Below are 19,135 nucleotides of genomic sequence, written 5' to 3' on the forward strand. Positions count from 1 at the left end.
ATCTTGTCGTCAGCGATACGCCAAGCACTAAGTATTCATCCATTGCCACGTAATATGCACCCCGAGCATGACAAAGGGCGGCGCAAAGCCCGTGTACGATACATTGGCCGCATGCTTGCAAACATCCCGGAAACACATACTTTATACACGGACACATCACGCACTCAAGAGGGCTATACCTCGGTAGTTTTGGATGGCACCGAATCCCTGAGAGACTCTGCTGCAATGCGCGGAACAAATGCCGCTTACGGAGAAATTCTCGGTGTTGCACTTACAATTCGATACGCCATCCGTGTTCCTGAGGAAGTGTATATATTGACGGACTCGCAACAGGCATGCCGGGCGTTCCTATCAGGACATGGCATCCCGAGAGCGGCGCACGAAATTCTCAAACAGATCCCGCAAAATACACCAACCACACCTCCCCGCATCCACTTACTCTGGACCGCTGGTCATACCTCGCTGCCGGCTAACGAACGCGCACATGCGGTTGCCCGAGAAATTTCCCTCCGGGCGACTCGGCGTGGTGAGGCGACTAGTTCAGAGTTGGGGGATCCCTTGCTCCGTTACAAAGACATACTCCGTCATTATACACGTATTCGTCGCACCCACGCCGCACCACCGCCGTCCTTCTCGCGGGAGGAAGCAGTGGCATTACGCCAGTTACAAACCGCAACTTTTCGAAATCTTGTCTCTTTCAATAAATTGTACCCACACTGTTATGCAGATCGTTGCCCTGGCTGTGGCAGCTCGCCCACAATCTTCCACGTCACGATTGAGTGCACTGCAAACCTCTTTGCTCCCTTGCCAACTCTCCTTTACCCCCTACGCAACAAAGAGCTGTGGGACGATGCCCTCCGCGACGGACCTCCCGAGGTCCTCCGAGCTGTGATACAACGGGCTCGAAACATCGCCGGAATCATCTTTGGGACCCTGAACTGAGGGTTCCTCCCACACTGCTCTCGCCATTCAAATATTATTAATAAAAATGTTTTACTCTCTCTCTCTCTCTCTCTCTTGAAAATAACTCTTTCTTTACACCACATCAGCACGGCTTTCGGAAAATTTTTTCATGTGAGTCACAGCTTATCTTTTTCACTGACGACCTTTTGTCGCCATAGACTTTGGTTTTCTAAATCGACTGCATATTCCTTCATTCCTCCAAAGCATTTGATCTTGTTAACCATCAACTACTTTGTCTGAAGCTTAGCAAATTAAACATTGATCCCAACATTTTAGCGTAGATCAAAAACTTTCTTCTTAACAGAACACAGTTTGTATACTCTAATAACCCTAACTGTTCTCCTTCTCGAGTTTACGCCGGTGTACCACAGGGTTCTGTGCTGGGACCATTACTATTCCTTATCTACATTAATGACTTGCCTGACCACATTAACTCATTTATTAGGCTGTTTGCCGATGACTGCGTAATTTCTGACTCTGACTCCGCTCAACTTCAGTCTGAGATGAACAATATATCACAGTGGTGTAACACCTGGAAAAAGCATGTGCAACCCTAATGCAACCTAAAATGCAACCCTAATGAGTGCAAAGCATGCAATGAGAATTTCCCGGAAAACGCCTCCTGTTTCCACTGGTGCCTTTGATTACCAGATCGAACGTCTTTCACTAGAACGTAACATCTCTAGGTGTTTACATAACCAATAATTTGTCCTGGCATACACATATTAACTTTATTGTCAACAATCCCAATCGCAAGCTTGGTTTTTTAAGGCGCAATTTCGCCATGGCACTATTCTCATTAAAACTTTTACTCTATAAATCGCTCGTACGCCCAAAATTGGAATATGCATGCTCGGTGTCATTAAACCTTTGGAATCGGTGCAAAATAACAGCGCAAGATTCATACTTCACAACTACTCTCGTCTATCTATATAGTGTGTGCACCATGAAAGCTACTTAGAACGTTCCTCTTCTTTCCTTACGAAGGAAAGTGTCTCAGTTATCATTCTTTCGCAAAATTTATCATCATCGCCATCTTAAAGAAGTCCTTCTATCTGAGCCAGAGTACATTTCATCCCGTAGAGATCACCTTCATAAAGTAGGCGTCCCGTTTTCTCGAACTAACTCATATTTTTACTCATTCATTCCTAAGACAAGTAACGATTGGAACCGCCTGCCCGCCTCAATTGCCGCAATTACCGACACTGACTTGTTTAAATCTGCTATTGAAGATTTTGTTTATTTTTAGTAATCTGCATTTTGCTGCAACATAGTAACTGTTGCTTCTGTTTTTGTTTTCTGTATTGCCACATTTCTGTGTTATATACATTTGTTTTTCATGTATTCCACTCCCTTCTGTAATGTCCTCGGCCCCTGAAGATATTTAAATAAATAAATAAATAAATAAATAAATAAATAAATAAATAAATCCACTGCTCTGCTACTGCACTGACCAACGGCATGTTCTACTTGGCAGACGGTATAAAGCGTCCGCAGCGACGTTATCGCCAACATGCAGTTCTTTGTTCATCTTTTTTTTCGACAAGAATACCCTGAGATCACGCGTGTGTAGCGTAAAAGACGGGTACAACGATTTGTTGCTGAATAAACGTCGCAAGATGTCGCTGCCAACGTCGTTACCTCCACCCACGCCTCTAGTAACCTATCACACCGCGGTTAATTGCGATTTTAGCTAATCCTTTGTTGTGACGGTCTTGCGCTTGGCGGTCACCAAGCGAACATTAGTATAGTACAGGAATAGCGGCGCTGTTTCAAAAAAAAAAAAAAAAAAAAAAAATCCGCTATATTTGGCTCGGCAAGCTTCCAATGAGCTGTATTGCTCGGCTACATGACGGCGCATCCGTATACGCCGCTCCGAACAATCATCCTGCAACAGCCGGGATATCGCAGCGCTGAGCGTTGCAGCGTCCTGTCAGCATATATGTATACGCGACGAGAATACGAATATCCTGCATGTAAGACGCTTCCACACAGTTTTCATTTCTCTGCCTAATTAGATTTTTGGTTTTGCGCTGACCTCGATTTCACACACTTCAAATGATTTTCAGTCTCTTCGACCCGTTCAACGTTTGTATTAGTGAAGTACGTACTGTTTTCTGCGATTTCATTTCCTTCGGATCCAGTTCGACGACATTTTCAAGTAGCGCTGCACTTCTGTCCTACAGTACGCTAAATTGCGCCTTTACAAGGTTACTATATATGAACCTACCGACTAATGTTATTGCGGCTGACTCCTCGCAAAACGAAGAGTATGCTTATTCTCCCCAACTCTAGACTGCTCGTCTTCTCTTCGTCTTCCTGACTTTGTACCCTTCTTTCTTGCATATATTATGACAGTAGTTCTGGCCCCCTGAAAATTAAATCAATTAGCAGATTTGAAGTCACTGTCTCTAGGCTACGCTGTCGGTATGCCAGCAGCAGGCTGCTGTAAATTGTACTTATACGGGGCAGCTACCCCACTATTGTTCATTTGTGAAGATAAAACTATAGCCCCCTCAACTCCCTCAATTTTCTTTTCATTTTTTTGTCGATGATATTATAGTTTAAAAAAAGATGACCATTGAAATAGCGCTTCGTCGATTCGCACTTCATTTAACCATTCCTATTCTCCCATCAATGAAAACCTTGACTCTTGGGCAAAGTAACGGAAATGGTTAGCTCAGCCATTCAACGCTTTCTTTCGAGTTTCATGCAGTTTCAATGCTAAATTCAAAAGGCATTGTTTTTTTTTTATTTGCTATGTTAGGTCTGACCTTGTTTCTTTTAATTTTCTATATTCGTTCATACCCGCCGCGGTTGCTCAGTGGCTATGGTGTTAGGCTGCTGAGCACGAGTTCGCAGGATCGAATCCCGGCAACGGCAGCCGCATTTCGAGGGGGGCGAAATGCGAAAACACCCGTGTACTTAGATTTAGGTGCACGTTAAGGAACCCCAGGTGGTCGAAATTTCCGGAGTCCTCCACTACGGCGTGCCTCATAATCAGAAAGTGGTTTTGGCACGTAAAAGCCCATAATTAGTCTTTTTTTAATATTCGTTTATTTCGTCAGCGCTCTACTTTGGCAGCCAGAAGTGCGACATGTTTCGGAGGTGGGGGCCGCCGGGCATGGCAGGACTCCCGTTTGAATACGCCACTGCAGCGCAGAGCTTTGCCTTGATGCTGTGATGTTGGAGAGCGCTCGATAAAAGCAGAATGCTTGCATATAGTTTTTTAGCTATTTTACTGCCATGATGGAAGTCACGCCATGGGCAAAAGCTATGCTACCTTTATTTTAATTTTTTACTTTATTTTTTCGCCTACCTTGCCAATTTTTTACATGTAAAACAAGAAAGCTTATGCGACGCCCATGTGTGCGCTTGTTCATTGCGAATAAGGCTGTTAATGACACGATGCATTTGAAGGAGAATTAATCAGTTGTGTATGCAATGTGGCACTATTTTGTTTTATTGTCTTTTTCCACCTTCCCCTCACTCTATCATAACAGATGTTTTCTCACCGCCGCAGCAGGCATTCTGCCCGTCACGTTTGCAGATGACAGCCAGAGTTTTCTTACTTTTTCTCCCTGGTATTGTTACAACATAACAGTTATAGCTGTTATGGAATGGGGGGGGGGGGGGGCGGGAGCTTTAGCGGCTGGTTCATAAATCCTCCCCTGCCTCAGAACACAGCCGTGGGGCGCTTTAACGTGACGCTATTCCAAATCTTTCTATTCCATTTCCTTCGTTAGCCCTCCGCGATTGATCAAACATTTTCGGGGCCACATGTACTTCGTCTGTCAGTCACAAGACGTCACGAAAAGCGCGAGAACTCTCCGTCTCATCATGACGCACACACACTGGTTATGTATGATTAGGCTGAACAAAACAAAAACATTTCGATTCTACACTTTTGTCACCATTAGTATCCCGCATTTGGTCGAAATGTTTTTGGGCCACGCTATATACTTCGCCTGTCTGTCACGCGACGTCACAAAACTGCGTGTACGTGTACGCACTACATGATGTATTAATATTTCGAACAAAACTGAACTTCTTTTTTTTTTTTTGTAAGCGATTATTGTTGAAGTTTCCACCCGCCGTGGTTGCTCAGTGGCTATGGTGTTGGGCTGCTGAGCACGAGGTCGCGGGATCGAATCCCGGCCGCGGCGGCCGCATTTCGATGGGGGCGAAATGTGAAAACACCCGTGTACTTAGATTTAGGTGCACGTTAAAGAACCCCAGGTAGTCAAAATTTCCGGAGTCCTCCACTACGGCGTGGCTCATAATCAGAAAGTGGTTTTGGCACGTAAAGCCCAATAATTTAAATTTAATTGTTGAAGTTTGGGCTTGCTGTACGTCTTTTTGAAGGTTTTTCAGTGTAGCGCTACGAGTACAAGGACGCAGAGAAGAAACTAAACACACACACACAGCGCTGACTTCCAACAACAAATTGTTGTTGGAAGTCAGCGCTGTGTGTGTGTCTTTTAAATGCCTAAGCATTTCTATGCCTGCCAAATGAGGAAACCCGTCATTCCGTCCGTTTGTCACGTGAGACAATCGCTTTCAAGTTAGGGCCCACAGCAGCGAGCGAATTAACCTTAGTGCTGCCTCTCGCTTCAACGCGAACTAAGCGGCGAGAACACACCGCCCATGAAGCTATCAGCGCTCGGCGCACTGTGTCCCTTTCGCAGATCGCTTTCAAGACAGGGCCCGCGCGGCCGCGCCATACACAGCCTACGCCGGAGTACGGTTGATCAGGGTTGATAACGGTTTGATGCGGATGGATAAGGCGCTAAAGAGCGATAACGGCTTGTAATGATCGGAACATCATCAGCACACCTGGCGCCGCCACCTGCAGTACTTTGCTTGCGTCATCAATTCACATTGCGCCGCCGTCCGCAGCAGTTCGTATTGCCGAACCACTGTCGTTTAAGCTGGCCGGATCAAGCTTAATAACAGTGATAATGACACCGGGCTGTGTGTAGATGAGCAAGTGGCACAATGCTTGCGCATACTTAGACAACTCCCAGAGGAGTTTCTGCGTGATTTTTTTTCTTCTCTACGTCTTTGTACTGGTTGCGCTACACTGAAAAACCTTAATTTTTTGTTTAATACCCAGAGACTCCTAATTCTGAAAGGAATCGGCTATCCACCTATCGCTCCGGCGCTGGCGACTCTGAGCTCTCGGCGAGAATTCATTTCTTGCGTACAACAAAAAAGTCGCAGTTTCGCCTGAAAGGCGAGGCATCGATTGCGATAGCAAATTAGTAGAGAGCTATACGAAGTAAGGATAGTAGTTTTATCGGCCGTACAAACTTCGAAATATTTGCTTACCAACTGAATTAACAAGCATGGTGTCGGTGCGCACAAGAACACAGAACACATCGCACTCGATGAGCGCCGACACTGGCTGTCAAAACGTGGGTGTCAGCAAGCGCGGCAGCAGCAGCGAGCGAAGTGACCTTCGTGCTGGCTATCGCTTCGATGCAAGAGCGGCGAGAACACAGCGCGCACAAAGGTACGAGCCGTATGCTCATCCTTTCAAAATACGGCGCGCACGACCGTGAAAAGTACGCACTTGTTTCGCGGAGTACGCGGAGTCGAAGCCGCCCTCCCCCTTCTTCCCGCGCGACCTCCCCGCTTTCCTATGGCGCGCGAGATTGAGCCGCGATCGTCAGGTCCCCTTGCAGCCCGTCGCGAAATACGCAGTTGCTGCCGGAGCGCAACGCCGCCCCTGCCCCACTCTCCCTCCCATCCTCCCATGGCCTTTCGCGCGAGGGAAGACGGCGTGTTTGCTCTCCACTTTCTTCCTTTGTGCGCGCCCAATTGAGCCGCTATCGTCGGCTTCCTTCGCATGCTTTCACTCGCACACACAGCATACGACTCGCGGCGACGGTGTTATTGCCCTCGGAATTTATATGGAACATCACAGCGACGGCGACGGCAAAAATGCGCCGGGAGTGTCCATGTATTTGGTATCTCAATAAAAATTTTGCGTACCAGTAAAGCGCTGTCGAGACCATTCGTCAAGTATATAGGACACCGCTCTCCCATGTCTTCTTCACTGAGCATTCGTTCCTTAATGCCCCATCGCACGCCGCCGCATTCGTCGACCAGCCACCGCAAGCTAAACAAGGGTACGCAGACCAACCAGAAATACCAGCACTACTCTCCTCACCCGATTTTCTTATTTCACTGCGCTAGCTCGCCCCCACCTAAACCATCTTCTCTTGTGCGCATTCCTCACCACTCGTCGGCCAATAAGATAAGTAAAACCTGCCAGGGAAGGCAGTGCGCTATTTGCTTTGAAACCAAACAAAAGTCACTTCCTGTAAACGAGGAGAGAGTTTTATTGGGCTGTTGAAACAACCTTCCGGATCACCACCCGTACTTGCGTGGGCGGTTACGTAAATTTGACGTCAGGAAATGGTAATAAAATCAGAATTGAATAACTTCACGTTATAGGCGCCCGTGCTCAGTGGCCCTATAACGTAAAGCTATTCTGATCTGTTTTTATTCCAATCCCCCGACGTCAAATTAACGTAGTCCCCGACGCAAGCATCGAGCGGGGACCCGCACCGTTGTTTCAACAGCCCAATCAAACGCTCTCCTCGTTTACACGAGGTGACTTTTGTTTGGTTTCAAAGCGAATAGCATTGCCTATACCTTGCAACTGGTTTTTCTTATCAACTGGCTGACGAGAGGCGAGGAGCACGCAGAAGTGGAGAGAGCTTTGGCGCGGCCCAGGTAGCGCAGTGAAATGAGATAATCGGGTGAGGAGAGGGGTGCTGGTCTCTCTGATTGGTCTGCGTACCCGTGTTTAGCTTGCGGTGGCCGGTTGAAAATCGCGGCGGCGTGCAACGGAAATTTAAAAATGCCGCTAAAGCATATTTTCAGCGAAGTCGTATTCGTGGTCGAAAGGACTTGGCAACGTTATACTGCCACGCAAAAGCTTTTATTATACGCAAAAAACTACATGCTCCCCGGCAGCTCCGAGTAACCACTGCCAGAGCGATCCGCGAGCAGCCATCCTCTATTACTTTCGGAACGAGATAGTCTCCGGCCATTCTAAAAAAAAAAATCATCTTAGTTCGGCATATTCATCATCATCATCATCATCATCATTATCATCAGCCTGGTTACGCCCACTGCAGGGCAAAGGCCTCTCCCATACTTCTCCAACTACCCCGGTCATGTACTAGTTGTGGCCATGTTGCCCCTGCAAACTTCTTAATCTCATCCGCCCACCTAACTTTCTGCCGCCCCCTGCTACGCTTCCCGTCCCTTGGAATCCAGTCCGTAACCATTAATGACCATCGGTTATCTTCCCTCCTCATTACATGTCCTGCCCATGCCCATTTCTTTTTCTTGATTTCAACTAAGATGTCATTAACTCGCGTTTGTTCCCTCACCCAATCTGCTCTTTTGTTATCCCTTAACGTTACACCCATCATTCTTCTTTCCATAGCTTGTTGCGACGTCCTCAATTTAAGTAGAACCCTTTTCGTAAGCCTCCAGGTTTCTGCCCCGTACGTGAGTACTGGTAAGACACAGCTGTTATACACTTTTCTCTTGAGGGATAATGGCAACCTGCTGTTCATGATCTGAGAATGCCTGCCAAACGCACCCCAGCCCATTCTTATTCTTCTGATTATTTCAGTCTTATCATCCGGATCCGCGGTCACTACCTGCCCTAAGTAGATGTACTCCCTTACCACTTTCAGTGCCTCGCTACCTATCTTAAGCTGCTGTTCTCTTCCGAGACTGTTAAACATTACTTTAGTTTTCTGCAGATTAATTTTTAGACCCACCCTTCTGCTCTGCCCCTCCAGGTCTGTGAGCATGCATTGCAATTGGTCCCCTGAGTTACTAAGCAAGGCAATATCATCAGCGAATCGCAAGTTACTATGGTATTCTCCATTAACTCTTATCCCCTATTCTTCCCAATCCAGGTCTCTCAATACCTCCTGTAAACACGCTGTGAATAGCATTGGAGAGATCGTATCTCCCTGCCTGACGCCTTTCTTTATTGGGATTTTGTTGCTTTCTTTATGGAGGACTACGGTGGCTGTGGAGCAGCTATAGATATCTTTCAGTGTTTTTACATACGGCTCGTCTACACCCTGATTCCGTTATGCCTCCATGACTGCTGAGGTTTCAACTTAATCAAACGCTTTCTCGTAATCAATGAAAGCTATATATAAGGGTTGGTTATATTCCGCACATTTCTCTATCACCTGATTGATAGTGTCAATATGGTCTGTTGTTGAGTAACCTTTACGGAATCCTGCCTGGTCCTTTGGTTGACAGAAGTCTAAGGTGTCCCTGATTCTATTTGCGATTACCTTAGTAAATACTTTGTAGGCAACGGACAGTAAGCTGATCGGTATATAATTTTTCAAGTCTTTGGCGTCCCCTTTCTTATGGATTAGGATAATGTTAGCGTTCTTCCAAGATTCCGGTACGCTCGAGGTCATGAGGCATTGCGTATACAGTTTTTCTAGAACAATCTGCCCAGCATCCTTCAACAAATCTGCTGTTACCTGATCCTCCCCAGCTGCCTTCCCCTTTTGCATAGCTCCCAAGGCTTTCTTTACTTCTTCCGGCGTTACTTGTGGGATTTCAAATTCCTCTAGACTATTCTCTCTTCCATTATCGTCGTGGGTGCTACTGGTACTGTATAAATCTCTATAGAACTCCTCAGCCACTTGAACTATCTTATCCATATTAGTAATGATATTGCCGGCTTTGTCTGCATATTGAGTAATGATATTGCCGGCAGTTCAGCATATTAATGCATCTCTAATGCGTGCTCGTCACTTTGACGTGTGAGTTTTCGTGGTTTTGCGATGTCGCATGAGAGATAGGCGAAGTGGGCGCAGCCTGCAGTAATGTTGACCGCTGTGGCCTAATGGCGAAAAAGGCGTAGAATCGAAAATAACCATTTTTATTTTGTTCGGTCTAATCATGCATAATCAGTGTGTACGCGTCTTATCAGATGGAGAGCTTTCTTGTTTTTCGTGATGTCGCGCGACAGACAGGCGAAGTGGGAGTGACGCAATAAAATGTTTGACCAATCGCGGAGGGCTGATTGCAGAAATGTAATAGAAATGCTTAGAATAACTTTATGTTATAGCATCTCATGATTTGATTCCAGGTCCACTTTGTGCCAGCCGAGCACGCTAACAAAATCTACGCCAGCTGCTACAGGTACAAGTCTGCCGCTTAAAACCATAGACGGCAATGACATTTCAAAAATCTAAGCGTTTGAAATTGCCACCTTGCCGGCATCGTACGCGTCGCAAATACACGCCAAATGCGAAACCCATAAACCGCGAGAACGACGACTTTGTCAGCGCACTTGTCTTAATTATTTCCTGTGCGACGCTTTATTTACAGGAACGCTATCCGCGTCTGTTCTTGACCAGCTATGCTTCCTCCCAATCGCCAATATCTCTACCCACAGAACGCCATGAAACAGTTTATGTCACAGTACGGGAGTAAATACTTTGGTCACTAAGTCGCTAAATCTGCAGCTATTGCTGTGCTGTATATTGGGCAGCACTGATGTTCATTAATGTCTGCATCCCGACAAGAATAGAGAGGTTTAGCTTGTCCGGTATTCGGGGAAACGCAGGTAGGGTGGCTAGAATGGGGCCATTCTAGCCACCCTAACGCAGGCGCATGCGGGGCGTTGGGGCGAAGGCTTAAACCGGAGCGACCTAAAGCCCCTTAAACTTCGTAAAGTATTGCCACGCTTTGAAGAATGCCGCCACCTCCTCGCGCGCTCTGGCCGAGGCCGACGCCGCGTCGCTATTGGCCTAATAGCATCACGTGGGCCCTCGCGCCGTGCATCAGCGCCATTTTTGCTCGAGAAGCGTCTACGGAGTGGCGAGGAGCGTATGTTGGTGCCGTTGCTACGCTCGAGCAGTGTAGGCGGCGCCACGGTCGAGGAGGGAGTGTGAAAGAGAGGAGAAACGAGGAGTGAAGACGGAGGAGGAGAGTGTCAGTACTTTACGAAGTTTAAGGGGTTTTAGAGCGACCTGCATGGTGCAGCCACGTGGTGGCTCAGAGCTCAAACAGCAAAAAAAAAGCAGCTAATATTGCAGTAACCAAGTGTATTTTACTTCGCTGCGGGTGTAAATTTTTGGCAGAAACACGATTACGCCAGTGCCAAAAATTTACACCAGCAGCGAAGCAGAATACACTTGGTTAAGGCAACATTAGCTGCTTTTGTCTGTTTGAGCTCTGCGCACGGAGCAAGAAATATTTAGGAGTGGAAACTCCGCTGTTTGCGGCGACCAGTAAAGGTCACAAGCCCGCGGATATGTTTTCATGCTGGCGGCACCTGGCGGCATGGGAAGAAATTACCGCCGTTTCGGTTGCCAGGGCAACCGGTTGAGCGTGCGCCTGACTTCTACCACGGAGTGGCCGGAGCTGCCGGAGCCGCCGAGCCGCCTGCCGGGCGCTGCTTTTTTTTTTTTTTTCCGCTGCGGCTTCTACGACGCGCCGCATGGTGCCGCCACTGTATACGGTAGCGTCGGCGCATGCAACAATTGTGACTTTATCTGATCGCCCGCGCCCGCTCGCGCTGACGGGAGTTTCACCTCCTATATGTCTTACTCCGTGGCTCTGCGCCACCAGGTGGCTGCACCATGCAGGCCGCTCCGGTTTACGCCTCCGCCCCAACGCTCCGACCACCTGCGTTTACCCGAATACCGGACAAGCTAAACCTCTCTAATGTCGGCCTATATATTGCGAGCCTTGTTTGAAAGAAGCATACCGGGGCGATTTCGTGGAGTCCCGTTCGAATATGTGTACCCTTCTGTACACGTGTGTTGGTGTGCGTACGTACCGGTTCGAAGCCAGCCTTCCTTATCAATCGTCTCCGCGGTTTTTGTTGGCATGTTGAGGTAGCCCTTCATCATGGATGGAATCCTGACGACGATCTCGCCGGGCCGTCGAGGTGGAAGCCGCTCGTTTGACTCCAAGTCTAAGACCTGCGCGAATGCGCATTTGCTGAGCTGTCTCCGTTTCTGTCCACCAATCACCCAGCTAGTACGATCGCTTTTGAAACATCTTCTAACAAGTGAGTAATCCCGCTTCACCAGAAAACATTTACACAATCAGGCGGAAGTTCGAATCGAGGATATAACAGCTCGGTTCAGTTCATTTATTCGAACCATCTTCGCCCTTGAGGAAGGCACGGAACACTGCCCTGCTGCCGTTAACGCCAGCGTCAGGTTAGTCAACCTGACTAACCTGACGGAGGACCATAAGGATGGAATAAATCATTGTGTTATACTGACTCAGGTATCAAGAATCTTGAACATGATTGTGGCAAAATTACTACGTTTTATATGAATAATTTCGCAAAGTGATTAATTTTGAAATGACAATCATATCAGTTTTTCTAACATCAAAGTTCTTTGGAATATTTTAGTCATATAAAGAAATACAGAAAGGTACAGACACGAGCAGCATCAGAAGCAGGAGAAACTGGGGGCAACGTTTTGAGAGGCTGTGTTTATAAATAAAGCGCCCAGAACTTTTACAGTATATTGACCAGCCGTATTTCATTTACCTGCTGGCGTAAACGCATCGACAGCGTCAAGATTATCACGCATATATTTTTGTATCCGCTTGACTTCGAAGACAAGAGCCGCACTGCACACAGACGTTTCTAGCTCGTTATGTCCGAGAAAATCGTCACCGAATGTCACCATCAGGGTTGTTGTTGCTACGTCCCGGTTAACCTCCCTGCCTTTCCCACCTCATTGCTCTCTCTCCCTCTCTACGCCTTCTACGTCCAGCGTTAGTACACATTTACATTTCAGCTATACCAAAGTTCTCTATTAATCGAGTGTTTTAGAAATACTACACGCAAACCGCTTGCGCATGTTAAAGGAAGAGCAGAACGTGCCCTAGAAATAAAGTCGGCGGCGCAGTGAATGCACAGAACGCATATCCAACCCTGGGCTTTTTGCATGTATGCCACTGACGTACATAAACTACGCGTGTGTTCTCTCTAAAGCTACCTCTCTTCCTCAAACAATAACCACATAGAACATACATGCAGCAATGAGCCTATCAGTACAAGAATGTTCTCAAAATTAATGGCACTTCAAGTTAGCTTTTAATATCGTTTTTCCAGGTATGCATACCTGAAATGCGAAAAGAAATTTGTGAGTCGACTTTCGTGCCTTTTCGTGGTTTCATGTCAGCATTCGCCCATCGCAGGGCAGTTACTTTGACATATTCTAAAGGTGACTTCTTTTCGGTTTCGTGTCACCAGAAATGGGTGCGCTCACTTCACGGTGAATGCTGCCAACGCTAAGCACCACGCGGAATTTCTAAAGCAATGTAAAGGTACTCAAAAGGAAGATAAATTATAGTATAAGTCAAATGCTCAAATTACGTACTTCTGCACAGTTAGAAACAGGGGGAGGAAGAGGATGTCGTCCGCTATGGGAGGACGTTGTAGAGTTCTCCGCCTAAATGTATACCTTCATTGGTCTGGTTTATCCATAGCTAAACTCTGCTCTTTTTGTATTGAACCTAGAATGATTTCGATGCATGATTGCTGCTCTGCACAAGTTCATTGAAGCGTCCGGAAGGTTACGCTGCTAGAGTACCGACCGTGGGACACTTTATTTTTATCTTTTTCTTAAGCTTATACATAGGCCCTCTTAAAATTTATGTTATCAATTAGTTCCCTAATACTTCAATTTCAACGTTTGCCTTTACTCCGTTTGGTATCTTGTTGGGTGTACTTTTCAATCAGTCTAGTCTGGTCAGTCCCCCTCGTAGGTACGAGCCATGTTTTGAGGCAACAACAACAACATAGATCTAATTACAGAGGCATGCCAGACCTATTACTGAGGCGTCTTCTGTGTAGCGACGCCAGTGATATACAGGGTGTCTTTTTAGACAATACAGATATTTTGTTTAATGTAATGAGCGCAATGAACATGGCGTCTTTGCAGACAAGTTCATAGGAGAGGCGGACATACTTTGCCGCCAATAACGTGAGCTTCAGACGGCAAATTAACAAAAACTCCTTAACTGACGTCTTTATTAGTGCCTTATGGGCAGTTGTCTGAATGGCTAATTTGGAGGCAGTGACATTTTCATGCACACCTATCTTTCAAAGATCTTGAAAATCGCACCTAATTCGAGATATTCACCATTAAATTGCGAACCTCAGTCGAGTCTGTTGAGCGCGTCCCGCTGCGCGTCAGACGGCAACGCCCCGTAAAGAAGTGCGGGGCGAAGTTTGAACGTCGGCATGCTGCGGCAAATCCTGACCCGACACACAGCCGCGCAAGCAAAGCGTGCCGCACCAGTCGTCACGGTGCGTTTCGGTCTGATATGGTAGCGGGGCCGCCTTTACTGAGCTCCCGCAGCGCTCGGTTTCGATATTGCCTAGCTTTACTGTTGATATTCGATGATAGATATCTCTAATCAGGTACTACTTTCAAGATATTTTAGGAAATGAAGGGACATTAAAATGTGACTGCTTCCAATTTCGCCATTTAAACAAGTGCGTCTAATTAAAGCACTAATAAAAAAGTTTATTATTACATTTTTGTGAATTGGTCTTCTGAAGCTCACGTCATCAGCGGCAGAGTATGTCCGCCTCGCCTAGGAATTCGTCAGCAAAAAACGCCACGTTCACTGCGCTTACAGGCTTTTTATAAAAATAAATCTTTATTTTCGAAAGAAAAACATACTGTATACATACGGACAGTGAAAGTAAAGGCAGCTGGCAAAGCATGCGCTCCCATCCCTTGAGCACTGGACGCAGTTTGAAGACGCAAGTTAGAAGCTGTTTCCATAATTCTACAAACCTCGCAGTCCCACAGAACGAGTGCTCAAAAGATAAAAGAGCAGGGGCCCTATAATGTAAAACTATTCCAATATGTTTTTATTCCAATCGCCTGACATTAAATGTGCGTAACCACCGACGCAAGCATCGGGCGGTCACCCGCAGGGTTGTCTCAACAGACCAATCAGACGCTCTCCTCGTTCATAGGAGGTCACTTTTGTTTACTTAAAAAACGAATAACATTGCCTATACACCGAGCGGCTTGTCTTATCTAATTGGCTCACAAGAGGCGAGGAGCACGCTCAAGTGGAGAGGGATTCGATGGGGCTGAGCCACTGCACTGAAAATCGATAACCGGACGAAGAGGGTGGTGCCGGCCTCTGTGATTGGTCCGATTTCCCTTACTTAGCTTACGGTGGCTCGTCGACAATTGCGGCGGCATGCAACGGAAGCTTAAGAATGATGCTAAAACGGATCCTCAGCAAAGAATAGTTGGCAGAGCGAGGTCGTAAACGTGCCGAAACTGCTCGAAAACGTAACACGGCCACGCAAAAATTTTTATTACGCGCAAATGAACCCATGCTCTCCAGTAGGTACGAGTAGCCAGTGCCTGAGCGATCGGCGGCAGCCATCTTTTATTCCTTTCGGAACGGGACAGCCTGCGGCTATTCAGAAGAAATTTCAGTTTTGTTCGGCATATTAATGCATCTTTAACGCTACACGTCACTTTGACGCGGTGAGTTTTTGCGGTTTTGCGACGTCGCGGGACAGGCAGGTGAAGTGGGTGCAGCCCGAAAACTTTTGACCAATAGCCGAGGGCTAATGGCGTCGAATCAGAAATAACTATCTTTCTTTTGTTCGGTCAAATCATGCATAGTCAGATTGTAGACGTCATGTCAGATGGGGAGCCATCGCGGTTTTCGTGACGTCGCGTGACAGACAGGTGAAGTGGGGGTGGTCCAAAAAATTTTTTCACCAATCGCGGAGGGCTGATTGCAGAATTGGAATAGAATATTTTGGAATAGTTTTACGTTATAGCGGTCCAGAGCGCATCACCACTGCATCCCGCGGAGCCCAGTGTGACGCCAAGAAATCGCACTTCGCTTGGCAGCTTCGTCGGTATGTTTTTGAGACCAAGCCAATGGCTGCGTTGACCTCAGACGGAACACTGAAAATTGAATAACGCGGGACTTTTTCATAGAGGCTTCTCATTTGAACGACGTGAAGTATGCATGCAAACAGAACGGTCACTATCGCTATTCCTGCCAGGAGTGTGTACAATAGGTGAACCGATCGCAAAAATGGCCGGCAAGTACACTGACATGCTGACATTCGTACTATATTGAAGGCGTCGGGTACACCAGCCACGACAACATTAAACAAGTGTTGCAGAACACTGTTGCAGCACACCCCGCGAAGCTGCCAATTTGTCTCATATATAGTAGACAGCTTTAGAATAGGGGTCCCAATAGTTTGGGGCCCCAAAGAGCTTTGCGGGTGCTAGCGTTGGGGCACGCAGGAGTGAAGATTTTTAGAATAGGGCTTTGCGTTTGCGGATAGCGTCTTGTGCTGACAGCGCCGCTACGGCGTCAAATAAAAGCTATTAGAAATAATTAAATAAATTATACCATTTTATGATAGGAATAGTAATTTTGACTTGCGTGTATTCGCGTTTAATTACAATTTAGATGTTATTCTGTAAGCAGCAAAGAATTAATTGCGCTTAGTTTTGAGCAAACCAACTTTACGTGCCTTCACCAGCCAAGCTTAGCCGTGTTAGGCCTACGAGCCATAAAATCCACAATCGAATTCGGAATCAGCGCCGTCTAATGAATCAATCTTCATAACACATGCTAGTTGAAAGAAAGCGATAACCGCAGTCACTTCTCCTAGCTTGCGAACTTCACGCGTTACCACGAATCGAACCAGTTTGGTGCTAGGTTAGAGCCGTTGCTTCGATGGGTGCCGCCATGTTTGCTTACGCAAGTCTTTTGGGGCAATTTTTGGGGCCCCAATTCTAAAACTCTCTAACGCTACAAATATAAAAGCAGGCAGTGGTTTATAGCAGCCCAATGCTGGCTGAAAATTTTTCTAAAAGAAGTCAGTACAAAATAAAGGCATGAATAACTCACGTGGCAGGCACAATAGAGACAGCATCATTAAGGATGCTCTCACCAAATACCAACACGTTGAGAACTGGGTCTATGTCCAAAGCATGAAAGATAGCCACGGTTGCTACAGGATCCACAGCCAAAATAAGAAAGCCGAAAGAGAGCTCCGTCTTGGCTCAGTTTATCTATGGCCGCGCGTTTGCGTTCGCGACAACCGTACCGTAGTCTGCCGGGTGCCATTTTGCTGATCGACGGCAGCAAAGGGTGGTGATGGCGTATACAACGTCACCACTGTCCGGTTGAGTGGCGGGAGATTTGAATTTCCATAAAGGTATTCGGACCCTTCAGATGCAGTTCTCTCATAAACTAAGTCTTTTCTTGGCACGAAACAAACGTTGTGAGGTTTCTGGAATGATATTTAAACAGTCCACGTTGACTTAGTATTTGCATTTAGTGTCTCTTTAACTGCGGAGCTTCTTGGTAGCAGCCTATGCATTAAAGGGACACTAAAGGCAAATATTAAATAAAGGTTTACTGTTACAATGCCATTCTAGAAACATTCGCAGTGCTTGTTTTGTGCCAAGAAAAAACTTAGGTTATAAGAAAATTGCTTCTGAAGGGTCCGAATACCTTTATCGCAATTCAAATCGTCCGCCACCCAGCTGGGGTGTGGTGACGTTGTATACGCCATCACCGCCCTTTGCTGCCGCCGATGAGAATATAAAACGGCGCCCGAAAGCCGGCGTTACGGTATCTCTTTTTCTTTTTTCGTGAAACGCAAAAGCGCGGCCAGAAACCAAGCCAAGACATTCGAAAGCGGAAGGGAAAACGCTTGCCGAATCGTAAACACGGTCTTCGACACTCGTCGCGATAAACCTCGTTGACGACCCTGACGACGACATATTGGCTCGCGATTTTGGGCTCGATTTCAGCTATTTAAACTGCGAAAAGCGTGGCATGCTGCTGAGGTCTGGCGCTGCCCGCGTGGCATTCTCTGCTACTTGCAGTTTGTGCGAGTTTCGCGTGCTAGCAAAACCAGCGCAGCACTACGTGATAACGAAACCACTGAAACGCAAATGCGTGGGTGGAAACGAAACCATTCGACCCCCCGCGCCGTTGTCGAAGGCAGCGTCAAAAAGTTCTCTTTTTCCAAGAATAGAATAGAAGTAGGCAAGTAGCATTTTCTTCCGTCTTAGAATACAATGCAGTGCTATTTTTATTATGAGTGGTTAAGTACAAATGACAGAATTATAACGAGGGGTTTCTACGTCATCGGGCTAGTACTTGAATGGTCGGGGGAGTCTGAAATCGTGTCCTGCATTTACCTGAATTTATCGTTTACTAAATCTCTGCTCGCGATGATATTGACGTCTTCGACGTTTGTTAGCATTAATATATTAATTTAGCTATATTGGCTTAATATTTGCCTTTAGTGTCCCTCTGAGCTGTTGCCTGAAAAGTCAGTATTACGCCCACGACGAATCGGAATCTTTCCGGCCATCAGCTGCCGACCTAAAGTGCGGACGGAGAGCGCGCACCTTCATCTGCACCATGGGCCCTGGATAGCCCAGAACGTTGGAGGAGAAATGGCCGTCGACGAAGGCGGCAACAATGCCGCAGGCCTCGGTCAACCCGTAGCACGGCCGCAGCCAGGTGAGCGTGAAGGCGCGCTGCACAGCGTCACGTGTTCTTGCCGGAAGGCAGTAGCCCACCGAGGCCATCTTTCGCAGCGACGGCACAGCAGTGCCATTGCGATGGGCGCAGTTAGCCAGTTGCTGCAGCAGCTGCGGCGTCCCTATGACGATGGACACCTGCAGTGTACGAGAGACCGAACGCTGCGGCATATTACGAGAACGCGACATGTATGGATTCACACGACAGGCTGGGTATCGCCCATTGCGGCGTCCTCGTGTGTGGCGTGATTCAGCACCACCGAGCCACGTCATGCTCGCCCGCGGAATTGGGGTACGTCGTGTGAACCTAGCTTTACTTACAAAGGCGAGCTCCGCATTATGTAAGTGCAATTGTTGTGGGGCAGAATTTATAGCAGCGGCAGATGTCAGAAAATGTTTCTTTAGTTAACTCCAATATAATGAGTTCCTTAGGCAACAATATAGCTCATGTGGTTGTTTCGATATCGAAAGCGATCAGTGCTCAAGGCATGCAACTTATGAGACTAAATGGCACCCGTTACGAAATATCCGTCCCCGAACTTGCGGCGTTATGTATTGGCGTT

At 47.0% G+C, this 19,135-nt stretch overlaps 1 protein-coding gene across 1 annotated transcript in view; it reads right to left on the reverse strand.

Moving 5' to 3' along the window:
* Positions 1–18,743, reverse strand: part of LOC126547398 (luciferin 4-monooxygenase-like) — a 29,815-nt gene extending 11,072 nt beyond the window's left edge. Inside the window, exons 1-2 of the mRNA XM_050195382.3 lie at positions 18,438–18,743; positions 11,816–11,960 (exon numbers count right to left, since the gene is read on the reverse strand). Of these exons, the coding sequence (XP_050051339.2) occupies positions 11,816–11,960; positions 18,438–18,743 (451 nt within the window). The remainder of the gene's footprint in view (positions 1–11,815; positions 11,961–18,437) is intronic.
* Between the last annotated feature and the right edge of the window lie 392 nt (positions 18,744–19,135).

This window comes from Dermacentor andersoni, chromosome 1, assembly GCF_023375885.2.
Source record: "Dermacentor andersoni chromosome 1, qqDerAnde1_hic_scaffold, whole genome shotgun sequence".
In the NCBI taxonomy this organism is placed as follows: Eukaryota; Metazoa; Arthropoda; class Arachnida; order Ixodida; family Ixodidae; genus Dermacentor; species Dermacentor andersoni.